The sequence below is a fragment of the Salmo trutta genome, chromosome 22 (genome assembly GCF_901001165.1).
Source record: "Salmo trutta chromosome 22, fSalTru1.1, whole genome shotgun sequence".
Classification (NCBI taxonomy): domain Eukaryota; kingdom Metazoa; phylum Chordata; class Actinopteri; order Salmoniformes; family Salmonidae; genus Salmo; species Salmo trutta.
Genome location: NC_042978.1, coordinates 16,717,956 through 16,731,121, shown reverse-complemented (window position 1 = coordinate 16,731,121; position 13,166 = coordinate 16,717,956). Strand labels below are relative to the sequence as shown.

General features: G+C 42.7%; 1 protein-coding gene across 1 annotated transcript in view; it reads left to right on the top strand.

Moving 5' to 3' along the window:
* The window catches only part of LOC115158228 (DNA-directed RNA polymerase, mitochondrial), a 94,068-nt gene that overhangs the window by 18,267 nt on the left and 62,635 nt on the right, over positions 1 to 13,166 (top strand). Inside the window, exon 5 of the mRNA XM_029706910.1 lies at positions 5,422 to 5,608. Coding sequence (XP_029562770.1) covers positions 5,422 to 5,608 — 187 coding nt within the window. The remainder of the gene's footprint in view (positions 1 to 5,421; positions 5,609 to 13,166) is intronic.

Below are 13,166 nucleotides of genomic sequence, written 5' to 3'. Positions count from 1 at the left end.
CTTGAGGAACACCAAAATTTACAGTTGATTTCTCAGAGGACAAACCATCCACAGAGCGAAACTGACATCTTTCCATCAGATAAGATCTAAACCAGGCCAGAACTTGTCCGTGTAGACCAATTTGGGTTTCCAATCTCTCCAAAAGAATGTGGTGATTGATGGTATCAAAAGCATCACCAAGGTCTAGGAGCACGAGGACAGATGCAGAGCCTTGGTCTGACACCATTAAAAGGTCATTTACCACCTTCACGAGTGCAGTCTCAGTGCTATCATGGGGTCTAAAACCAGACTGAAGCATTTCGTACACATTGTTTGTCTTCAGGAAGGCAGTGAGTTGCTGCGCAACAGCTTTTTCAAATTCTTTTTTTAGAGGAATGGGAGATTCGATATAAAGTGGGGAGAACAAGTATTTGATACACTGCCGATTTTGCAGGTTTTCCTACTTACAAAGCATGTAGAGGTCTGTAAAATGCAAATGAATTACTTAAAAATCATACAATGGGATTTTCTGGATTTTTGTTTTAGATTCCGTCTCTCACAGTTGAAGTGTACCTATGATAAAAATTACAGACCTCTACATGCTTTAAGTAGGAAAACCTGCAAAATCGGCAGTGTATCAAATACCTGTTCTCCCCACTGTAGGCCGATAGTTTTGAAAATATTTTTTGGGTCAAGGTTTGGCTTTTTCAAGAGAGGCTTTATTACTGCCGTTTTTAGTGAGTTTGGTACATGTCCGGTGGATAGGGAGGCGTTTTATTATGTTCAACATAGGAGGACCATGCACAGGAAGCAGCTCTTTCAGTACTTTAGTTGGAATAGGGTCCAGTATGCAGCTTGAGGGTTTAGAGGCCATGACTATTTTCATCAATGTGTCAAGAGATCTAGTATTTAAAAACTTGTCTCCCTTGGTCCTGGCAGTGTTGTGCAGACTCAGGACAACTGAGCTTTGGAGAAATATGCAGATTTAAAAAGGAGTCCTCTCTTGGGGAATGCTGCTTTTTAGTTAGCTTTGCGACAGTATAAATCTTTTTTGGGGATTGTTCTTATTCGCCTCAATTAAGTTGGAAAAATAGGAGGATCAAGCAGCAGTGAGGGCTCTTCGATATTGAACGGTACTGTCTTTCCAAGCTAATCGGAAGAATTCCAGTTTGGTGTAGCGCCATTTCCGTTCCAATTTTCTGGAAGCTTGCTTCAGGGCTCGGGTATTTTCTGTTTACCAGGGAGCTAGTTTCTTATGACAAATGTTTTTTGTTTTTAGGGGTGCGACTGCATCTAGGGTATTATGCAAGTTTAAATTTAGTAGATCAGGTGGTTAACTGATTTTTGTTCTCTGACGTCCTTGGGTAGTTGGAGGGAGTCTGGAAGGGCATCTAGGAATCTTTGGGTTGTCTGAGAATTTATAGCGCGGCTTTTGATGATCCTTGGTTGGGGTCTGAGCAGATTATTTGTTGCTATTGCAAACGTAATAAAATGGTGGTCTGATAGTCCAGGATTGTGAGGAAAAAAATTAAGATCCACAATATTTATTCCACGGGTCAAAACTAGGTCCAGAGTATGACTGTGGCAGTGAGTAGGTCCGGAGACATGTTGGACAAAACCCACTGAATCGGTGATGGCTCTGAAAGCCTTTTGGAGTGTGTCTGTGGACTTTTCCTTGTGAATATTAAAGTCACAAAAAATGTGAATCTTATTTGCCATGACTACAAGGTCCGATAGGAATTCGGGAAACCGTGTAAATGGAAATTCGGTATCGTAAATGTTAGCAACACCTCCGCCTTTGTGGGATTCACGGGGAATATGGTCACGAGTGTAACCAGGAGGAGAGGCCTCATTTAACACCGTAAATTCATAAGGCTTAAGCCATGTTTCAGTCAGGCCAATCACATCAAGATTATGATCAGTGATTAGTTAATTGACTATAACTGCCTTGGAATGTGAGATCACAATCTCTTTCAATAATGACAGGATTGGAGGAGGTCTTTGTCCCAGTGAGATTGTTAGAGCGAACACAGCCATGTTTAGTTTTGCCCAACCTAGATCAAGGCACAGACACGGTCTCAATGGGGATAGCTGAGCTGACTACACTGACTGTGCTAGTGGTAGACTCCACTAAGCTGGCAGGCTGGCTGGCTATCTCATTGTGGAGCTAGAAGAGTTAGAGCCCTGTCTATGTTCATAGATAAGATGAAAGCAACTCTCCAGCTAGGATGCCAGGCTTGGTCCTGTTTGTGTGTGAGTCCCAGAAAGAGGGCCAATTATCTACAAATTCTATATTTTGGGAGGGGCAGAAAACAGTTTTCAACCAGTGATTGAAATTATTCGGTGAGCGAGTTTATTAGCAAGTGCATCAGTGATGTTGTACCCACTGCGACTATTAAACCTTCCCCAACCAGAAACCGTGGATTGATGGCAGCATTCGCGCAAAACTGAAAGCGCGAACCACTGCTTTTAATCATGGCAACGCGACCGGAAACATGACCAAATACAAACAGTGTAGCTATTCCCTCCGCAAGGCAATAAAACAAGCTAAGCGTCACTATACGGCTTAACGGCTCAGACACGAGACGTATGTGGCAGGGTCTACAGTCAATCGTGGATTACAAAAAGAAAACCAGCTCCGTCGCGGACATCGACGTCTTGCACCCAGACAAATTAAACAAGTTCTTTGCTCGCTTTGAGGACAATACAGTGCCACTGACATGGTCCGCTACCAAAACTTGCGGGCTCTCCTTCACCACGCCCAACGTGAGTAAAACATTTAAATGTGTTAACCCTCGCAAGGCTGCCGGCCCAGACGGCATCCCTAGCCGCGTACTCGGAGCATGCGCAGACCAGCTGGCTGCTGAGTTTACGGACATATTCAATCAATCCCTATCCCAGTCTGCTGTTCCCACATGCTTCAAGAGTGCCACCATTGTTCCTGTTCCCAAGAAAGCTAAGGTAACTGAGCTAAACGACTCACTCCTGTCATCATGAAGTGCTTTGAGAGACTAGTCAAGGATCATATCACCTCCACCCTACCTGACACCATAGACCCACTTCAATTTGCTTACCACCCCAATAGGTTCACAGACAACACAATCGCAATCACACTGCCCTATCCCATCTGGACAAGAGGAATACCTATGTAAGAATGCTGTTCATCAACTACAGCTCAGCATTTAACACCATAATTCCCTCCAAACTCGTCATTGAGCTCGAGACCCTGGGTCTTGACCCCATCCTGTGCAACTGGGTCCTGGACTTTCTGATGGGCCGCCCCCAGGTGGTGAGAGTAGGAAACATCTCCACCCCGCTGATCCTAAACACTGGGGCCCCACAAGGGTGCGTTCTCAGCCCTCTCCTGTACTCCCTGTTCACCCATGACTGCGTGGCCATGCACGCCTCCAACTCAATCATCAAGTTTGCAGACGACACTACAGTGGTAGGCTTGATTACCAACAACGACGAGACAGCCTACAGGGAGGAGGTGAGGGCCCTCGGAGTGTGGTGCCAGGAAAATAACCTCACACTCACACTCAACGTCAACAAAACAAAGGAGATGATCGTGGACTTCAGGAAATAGCAGAGGGAGCAGCCCCCCATCCACATTGATGGGACAATAGTGGAGAAGGTGGAAAGTTATAAGTTCCATGCCACTTTATATAATGTTTACATACCCTACGTTACCCATCTCATATGTATATACACCATCTACAGTATCTTGCCTATGTCGCACAGCCATCGCTCATCCATATATTTAAATGTACATATTCTTATTAATTCCTTACACTTGTGTGTATAAGGTATTTGTTGTGAAAATGTTAGATTACTTGTTAGATATTACTGCATGGTCGGAACTAGAAGCACAAGCATTTCGCTACACTCGCATTAACATCTTAACTATGTGTAAGTGACCAATAAAATTTGATTTGATTGAGTTGTGAGACTCTGCTGTAGAGCTCATCACTCCCCCTAACTGGAAGGGGGCCAGAGACAATTACTCGATGCCCACACATCTCTTTAGCTGCTTTACACACTGAAGCTATGTTGCGCTTGTTGACCTCTGACTGTTTCATCCTAACATCGTTGATGCCGACATGGATAACAATATCCCTATACTCTCTACACTCGCCAGTTTTAGTCTTAGCCAGCACCATCTTCAGATTAGCGTTAACGTCGGTTGCCCTGCCCCCTGGTAAACAGTGTATGATCGCTGGATGATTCTTTTTAAGTCAAGTTCTGCGGGTAATGGAGTCACCAATGACTTGGGTTTTCAATTTGTCAGAGCTAATGGTGGGAGGCTTCGGCGTCGCAGACTCTGTAACGGGTGGAGGAGAGACCAGAGAAGGCTCGACCTCTGAATCCGCCTCGGGAAAACCGGTTGAACGTGTCTGTCGGCTGAATGAGCGACACCGGTTGAACATTCCTACAGCATTTCCTTCCAGAAGCCATGAGAAAATTGTCCGGCTGCAGGGACTGTCCGAGGGAATTTATACTACTATCTGTACTTATTGGTGGCACAGACACTGTTTCATCCTTTCCTACACTTAAATTACCCTTGCCTAACGGTTGCGTCTGAAGCTGGGCTTGCAGCATGGCTATTCTCACCATAAGGCGATCGTTCTCCTGTATATTATGAGTACAGCGACTGCAATTAGAAGGCATCCACCAGCTTCGGCTGGTGGAGGTCGTGTAGTACCATGTCCAGATAAAGCGTCCGGGGTGAAAAAGTTAAATGAAAATATTCGAGCGAGGGGGGGGGGGGGGAATTAAAATATAAAATGGTAAAAACCGTAAAGTTGGCAGGTAGCAAAGTAACGTTATCAACAAACCACACAGCAGTATGTAAACAAGTCCACAAGTTGTGACTGGAAATTACATCAAAACTTCTAGCTGAACCAATCTTAGTCCTGTCACCTGACTAGGTATCCCCCTTTCCCTTTATCAAGAATGGTCCACTACCCAAAGGACATCCAGCCAACTTGACACAACTGTTGGAAGCATTGGAGTCAACATTGGTCAGCATTGCTGTGGAACGCTTTCGACACTTTGTAGAGTCCTTGCCCCGACAAATTGAGGCTGTTCTGAGGGCAAAAGAGGGTGCAACTCAATATTAGGAACGTCTTCTTAATGTTTTGTACACTCCGTGTATGAGACACTTGGCTCCACCTTATGAAGACCTTATGAAGGTCAAAATATTGACTTCTATGTTTTATTACTGATAAATGTGCATTCCTAACTTTGAACTTCAAGCAAATGACATGTATTACCTAAAGATGGTGATCAACACTTGTAATCGATCCCTTGCCTTTAACCCCAAGGCACTTGTCATCTGGAAGTAGGCCTGGATATTTGAAATAAATATGGCAAAATTCTACTTTTTAGGGAATACAGTGTATTTTCTAACTCAACCCATTGTGTTTCCTGGCCTGTCCTCAGGGTCCTGCGTCAGATGGAGGAGGATGGCCTGCCTGTGGACGAGCTGTTCAGTCACTGTGTGTTCAGGCAGGATGAGAGGGACATGGTGCTCAGAGCCATCCACACCGTGCAACCAGACTTCCAGCCCAGCATCAACACTATCCTGCAAACCTGCTCCTCACCACTAGTCAAAGACTTCTACACAGAGGTAGGACACAAGTTGATCCATGAGTAAAGTAGAGTAGACACCTCAAGCCACGTGGAGAGTAGACACATTTACATTTTTTTTTACATTTACGTCATTTAGCAGACGCTCTTATCCAGAGCGACTTACAGTAGTGAATGCATACATTTCAATTCATTTCATACATTTTTTCCCCCCGTGGGAATCGAACCCACAACCCTGGCGTTGCAAACACCATGCTCTACAAACTGAGCCACAGGGAGGCCAGACACCTCAAGCCACGTGGAGAGTAGACACCTCAAGCCACGTGGAGAGTAGACACCTCAAGCCACGAGTAGAGTAGACACCTCAAGCCACGAGTAGAGTAGACACCTCAAGCCACGAGTAGAGTAGATGCCACGAGTAGAGTAGACGCCACGAGTAGAGTAGACGCCTCAAGCCACGAGGAGAGTAGACGCCTCAAGCCACGAGGAGAGTAGACGCCTCAAGCCACGAGGAGAGTAGACGCCACGAGGAGAGTAGACGCCTCAAGCCACGAGGAGAGTAGACGCCTCAAGCCACGCCGAGAGTAGACGCCTCAAGCCACGCCGAGAGTAGACGCCTCAAGCCACGCCTAGAGTAGACGCCTCAAGCCACAAGGAGAGTAGAATAGAGTCAAATACAGTGGGGGAAAAAAGTATTTGATCCCCTGCTGATTTTGTACGTTTGCCCACTGACAAAGAAATGATCAGTCTATAATTTTATTAGTAGGTTTATTTGAACAGTGAGAGACAGAATAACAACAAAAATATCCAGAAAAACGCATGTCAGAAATGTTATAAATTGATTTGCATTTTAATGAGGGAAATAAGTATTTGACCCCCTCTCAATCAGAAAGATTTCTGGCTCCCAGGCGTCTTTTATACAGGTAACGAGCTGAGATTAGGAGCACACTCTTAAAGGGAGTGCTTCTAACCGCAGCTTGTTACCTGTAAAAAAGACACCTGTCCACAGAAGCAATCAATCAATCATATTCCAAACTCTCCACCATGGCCAAGACCAAAGAACTCTCCAAGGGTGTCAGGGACAAGATTGTAGACCTACACAAGGCTGGAATGGGCTACAAGACCATCGCCAAGCAGCTTGGTGAGAAGGTGACAACATTTGGTGCGATTATTCGCAAATGGAAGAAACACAAAAGAACTGTCAATATCCCTCGGCCTGGGGCTCCATGCAAGATCTCACCTCGTGGAGTTGCAATGATCATGAGAACGGTGAGGAATCAGCCCAGAACTACACGGGAGGATCTTGTCAATGATCTCAAGGCAGCTGGGACCATAGTCACCAAGAAAACAATTGTTAACACACTACTCCGTGAAGGACTGAAATCCTGCAGTGCCCGCAAGGTCCCCCTGCTCAAGAATACATATACATGCCCGTCTGAAGTTTGCCAATGAACATCTGAATGACTCAGAGGACAACTGGTGAAAGTGTTGTGGTCAGATGAGACCAAAATGGAGCTCTTTGACATCAACTCAACTCGCCGTGTTTGGAGGAGGAGGAATGCAGCCTATGACCCCAAGAACACCATCTCCACCGTCAAACATGGAGGTGGAAACATTATGCTTTGGGGGTGTTTTTCTGTTAAGGGGACAGGACAATTTCACCGCATCAAAGGCCATGTACCATCTTGGGTGAGAACCTCCTTCCCTCAGCCAGGGCATTGAAAATGGGTCATGGATGGGTATTCCAGCATGACAATGACCCAAAACACACGACCAAGGCAACAAAGGAGTGGCTTAAGAAGAAGCACATTAAGGTCCTGGAGTGGCCTAGCCAGTCTCCAGACCTTAATCCCATAGAAAATCTGTGGAGGGAGCTGAAGATTCGAGTTGCCAAATGTCAGCCTCGAAACCTTAATGACTTGGAGAAGATCTGCAAAGAGGAGTGGGACAAAATCCCTCCTGAGATGTGTGCAAACCTGGTGGCCAACTACAAGAAACGTCTGACCTCTGTGATTGCAAACAAGGGTTTTGCCACCAAGTACTAAGTCATGTTTTGCAGAGGGGTCAAATACTTATTTCCCTCATTAAAATGCAAATCATGTTATAATATTTTTGACATGCGTTTTTCTGGATTTTTTTGTTGTTATTCTGTCTCTCACTGTTCAAATAAAGCTACTATTAAAATTACAGACTGATCATTTCTTTGTAAGTGGGCAAACGTACAAAATCAGAAGGGGATCAAATACTTTTTTCCCCCACTGTAGAATAATTATCACATCTATAGTAAGTAGACTGGACTAGAATGACAGAATAGAACACTACTTCCATTGTTGGAGACAGAAATGTCTCTTTGGCCCTCTGCCATGCTGTCTGACACATAACATGCTTCTTCTCAGTCCATGCCTGGAGCCCTCTCTGAAAGCAGTGGCTGGACTAGGTCGTGTTTTTATGTCCTATAACAAGCTCTATGAAATCATGGTGCATTAGCTACATGTAATTTTGAACATAGTGTGCACTTCTTTTTAGACCTCTGGTTGTTGTCCTACATACAGTCTGTTGGTAGAGCAAAGGAAAACAATATTCGGGAACAGAGAAAGCTTGATGAATTTATTGATGATGACATCATCATAGTAAAACAACAACTGACAAAGTAGGGTTCTAGGAGTAGTGATGAAGTGGGTGTTAAATAGGTGCTTAGTTGGGCTGACTGTAGAATTGGAGCAGCAGTGTGAATGAGGAATATGCCAGCCAGGAGACCCTAGCACTAGCAGCATGACTATTAATGATATGATTGTCACTCCTCCTTTCAGACAGGTATCATGATATCCATTTTTAGACGTAGTGGCAAACCGCTGCTCTCTATCTGGGGGTGCTGCTGTGCTGTGCTTCCTCACATGATTAATTTCCAGCCTTTTTACAGTACACGGTTGTGTTTTTAGCAGTGCTTGCCCACGTTCATTCTCTTATATTTTGTGAATGGAGAAAAAAAACGATATAGTTACATATCGGGATATTATTTTTAATACAATCTATCGTATTGTTTTGAAAATATTGCAGTATTATTTTTGCGCTTGTTGGCTGTACCTGCACAAAAACTCCAGTATTTTCCTTCATAGCTTGTTCTCCATTATCTTTTTAAATAGGCAGCCAATTTGCTTTCAGCACTTCTAGTTCCATGACTGATCAAAACTTTTTATCTTGGGTCCCTCTTGTTTGGAACATTGATCACAGTATCGAATCACAATACATATAGAATCGCAATACATATCCTAAGGCACCAGAGTATTGAGATAATATGGTGTCGTAAGGTCCCTGGCAATTCCCAACCCTACTTACATTATTTGTCAGGCTGACATATTGCAGGGTGCCATGCCAGTAATGATATGCCTGGCTCTCTTCCTGTTAGTTTCTCTGACGGTCTTGGAATTTGATGTTACGGTCATTCGCTAGGCCAATGTACACGGTCACCAACATAACCATGGATTTTCTCTGCAACTTCACTATTACAGTTACACTTAGTTATTATCAGTAGCATTTCATTATTATTATTTAAGTTATTACGTCTAAATATTAGTCTAGTATACAAATTAAAAAATCTCTGATTGGAGAGGATTGCAAACATTTTTGTATTGACACAATTTAACACATAGGCTATCAGCTTCAAAAGAAATGTGGAATTTCACTATTGCATTACTTTGTTGCTGATTTTTTGTTTTCTTTCCATTTACACATTTTTTTTCCTATGTGTCCATTTTGTTTAAATGTATGTTACAGTTTGTCTTAGGCCTATAAGGCCGTATGTAAAAAGGGGACTTCACAATTCTTTGTACACTTGATTACATGCATATACTTCTTAATAGAACCTTTTTGAAACAAGCCATTACACTTCGTTATTATCATGGCATTTCATTATTGTTATTCAGGTTATTACTTATAAATATGAATCTATTAAATAAGAAATGGCAGGTTAGAAAGGAGCTATCGCATTTTTTATATTGACACAAAATTTGCGTATGACGGAGTCAAAATGAAGATATATGCCTATCTTGCCCTTGTCTGTTGGCTTTAATGAAAAAAACACGGATCCTATTTTGACGCACAACTCCATTCACATGAAGTCCGATGGTTTCTTTACAATTTCCCTAAATATTTGCGTAACGTCACAAGGGTGCTGCTGTGGTCATTCAATGGCAGTGGCCTTGGCATATGTTCCGTCAGAGAGGACGCCGTAATGAGAGAAATGATGTAGCCTAAGTGACTGAAAACAGGCCTTTTACAAGATTAAATCATGACAGGAGTGTTTGATTCTTATTAAAGAGTTGGAGTCCAGACAGGCTACTTCAGGAAACTTTCTGAATGGACTTACACTACCCCGGTCAAAAGTTTTAGAACACCTCCTCATTCAAGGGTTTTTCTTTATTTTGACTATTTTCTACATTGTAGAATACTAGTGAAGATATCAAAACTATGAAATAACACACATGGAATCATGTAGTAACCAAAAAAGTGTTAAACAAATCAAAATATTTTTTATATTTGAGTCTTCAAATAGCCACCCTTTGCCTTGATGACAGCTTTGCACACTTGGCATTCTCTGAACCAGGGTCACTTGGAATGCCTTTCCAACAGTCTTGAAGGAGTTCCCATATATGCTGAGCACTTGTTGGCTGCTTTTCCTTCACTCTGTGGTTTGACTCATCCCAAACCATCTCAATTTGGATATCATAAGGTGAATGCACCAATTTGCAAGTCGCTCTGGATAAGAGTGTCTGCTAAATGACGTAAATGTAAATTTGGTTGAGGTCGGGTGATTGTGGAGGCCAGGTCATCTGATGCAGCACTCCATCACTCTCCTTGGTAAAATAGCCCTTACACCACCTGGAGGTGTGTTGGATCATTGTCCTGTTGAAAAACAAATGATAAGCCCAAACCAGATAGGATGGCGAATCTCTGCAGAATGCTGTGGTAGCCATGCTGGTTAAGTATGCCTTGAATTCTAAATAAATCACAGACCGTGTTACCAGCAAAGCACCCCCACACCATAACAGCTCCTCTTCCATGCTTTACGGTGGGAAATACACATGCGGAGATCATCCGTTCACCCACATCACGTCTCACAAAGACACGGCAGTTGGAACCAAAAATCTCCAATTTGGACTGCAGAACAAAGGACACATTTCCACCGGTATAATGTCCATTGCTCATGTTTCTTGGTCCAATCAAGTCTCTTCTTTTTATTGGTGTCCTTTTAGTAGTGGTTTTGCAGTTCATGTTCATATGTCTGTTACTTGAACTCTGTGAAGCATTTATTTGGGATGCAATTTCTGAGGCTGGTAACTCTAATGAACTTATCCTTTGCAGCAGAGGTAGCTCTGGGTCTTCCATCCCTGAGAGCCAGTTTTATCATCTCATGAGAGCCAGTTTCATCATAGCGCTTGATAGTTTTTGCGACTGCACTTGAAGTTCTTGAAATGTTTCGTATTGACTGACCTTCGTGTCTTAAAATAATGATGAACTGTCATTTTTCTTTGCTTATTTGAGCTGTTCTTGCCATAATATGGACTTGGTATTTTACCAAATAGGGCTATCTTCTGTATACCCCCCTACCTTGTCACAACACAACTGATTGGCTCAATTGCATTAAGAAGGAAAGCAATTCCACAAATGAACTTTTAAGAAGGCACACCTGTTAATTGAAATGCATTCCAGGTGATTTCCTCATGAAGCTGATTGAGAGAATGCCAAGAGTGTGCAAAGCTGTCATCAAGGCAAAGGGTGGCTATTTGAAGAATCTCAAAGATAAAATATATTTTGATTTGTTGAACACTTTTTCTGTTTACTACATTATTCCATATGTGTTATTTCATAGTTTTGATGTCTTCGCTAATATTCTACATTGTAGAAAATAGTCCAAATAAAGAAGAACCAGTGAAATGAGTAGCTGTTCTAAAACTTTTGACCGGTATTGTATAGGCCTGTAGATAGAATCAGCAAACTCACACACGCACACCCCCGTAAAAGGACCCGTTAATCAAAGCAACCAGCGTATGTCAGACACAAGCAAACATTTATCCTTTCCTTTAAACTTAGGAAAAAACCTAGGCCTACCTTAGGCTTTCCGAAAGTACGCTATAAGATAATGAATTGATAAGGAAAGTATGAAGGGGAGAGAGACAGCTATGCGATTCGTATGAAATTGACTGTCATTAAAATAGAAACAAATACATGTAACATTTCCATTGCCAATTTATCAGCGTTTCATTGGTCTATAAGTTAAGAAAATATTCGGTATCAAACTATACAATGCCAGGTGGGAGAGGATTGGCGCGCTGTCCATTTGACACAACAGTAGGGCATTCTAGGCCTCAGAGCCAGAATAATCTTGTCTACTACTGTTGAATCATTTTTGAATAGTCAGACACATCCAGACACACTTTCATTTTTTAAAATTATTTATTTTCATGAAGGTCTTCATCCATAACCGACAGTTACACAGGTATTCGATTACCGACACAGCCCTACTTTCTGTGTAACTAACAGGGCTGGGTAGGGTGTACCAGGAGAGCATATGATCTATCATATCCAGAAAAGGTCAACATAACACTGTGCAGCTGACTACATGTAAAACAGACCAAACGACATACAGTTGAAGTTGGAAGTTTATATACACTTAGGAGTCATTAAAACTCGTTTTTCAACCACTCCACACATTTCTTGTTAACAAACTATAGTTTTGGTAAGTCGGTTAGGACATCTACTTTGTGCATGACACAAGTCATTTTTCCAACAATTGTTTATAGACAGATTATTTCACTTATAATTCACTGTATCACATTTCCAGTTGGTCAGAAGTTCACATACACTAAGTTGACTGCACCTTTAAACAGCTTGGAAAATTCCAGAAAATGATGTCATGGCTTTAGAAGCTTCTGATAGGCTAACTGCCATCATTTGAGTCAATTGGAGGTGTACCTGTTGTTGTATTTCAAGGCCTACCTTCAAACTCAGTGCCTCTTTGCTTGACATCATGGGAAAATCAAAAGAAATCAGCCAAGACCTCAGAAAAATAATTGTAGACCTCCACAAGTCTGGTTCATCCTTGGGAACAATTTTCAAACGCCTGAAGGTACCACGTTCATCTGTACAAACAAAAGTACGCAAGAATAAACACCATGGGTCCACGCAGCCATCATACCGCTCAGGAAGGAGACGCATTCTTTGGTGCGAAAAGTGCAAATCAATCCCAGAACAACAGCAAAGGACCGTGTGAAGATGCTGGAGGAAACAGGTACAAAAGTATCTATATCCACAGTAAAACGAGTCCTATATCGACATATCAGCAAGGAAGAGGCCACTGCTCCAAAACCACCATAAAAAAGCCAGACTACGGTTTGCAACTGCACATGGGAACAAAGATAGGACATTTCTCCAAAAAGTACACTGGTCTCCTGAAAGAAAATAGAACTGTTTGGCCATAATGACCATTGTTATGTTTGGAGGAAAAAGGGGGAGGCTTGCAAGCCGAAGAACACCATCCCAACCGTGAAGCACGGGGGTGGCAGCATCATGTTGTGGGGGTGCTTTGCTGCAGGAGGGAC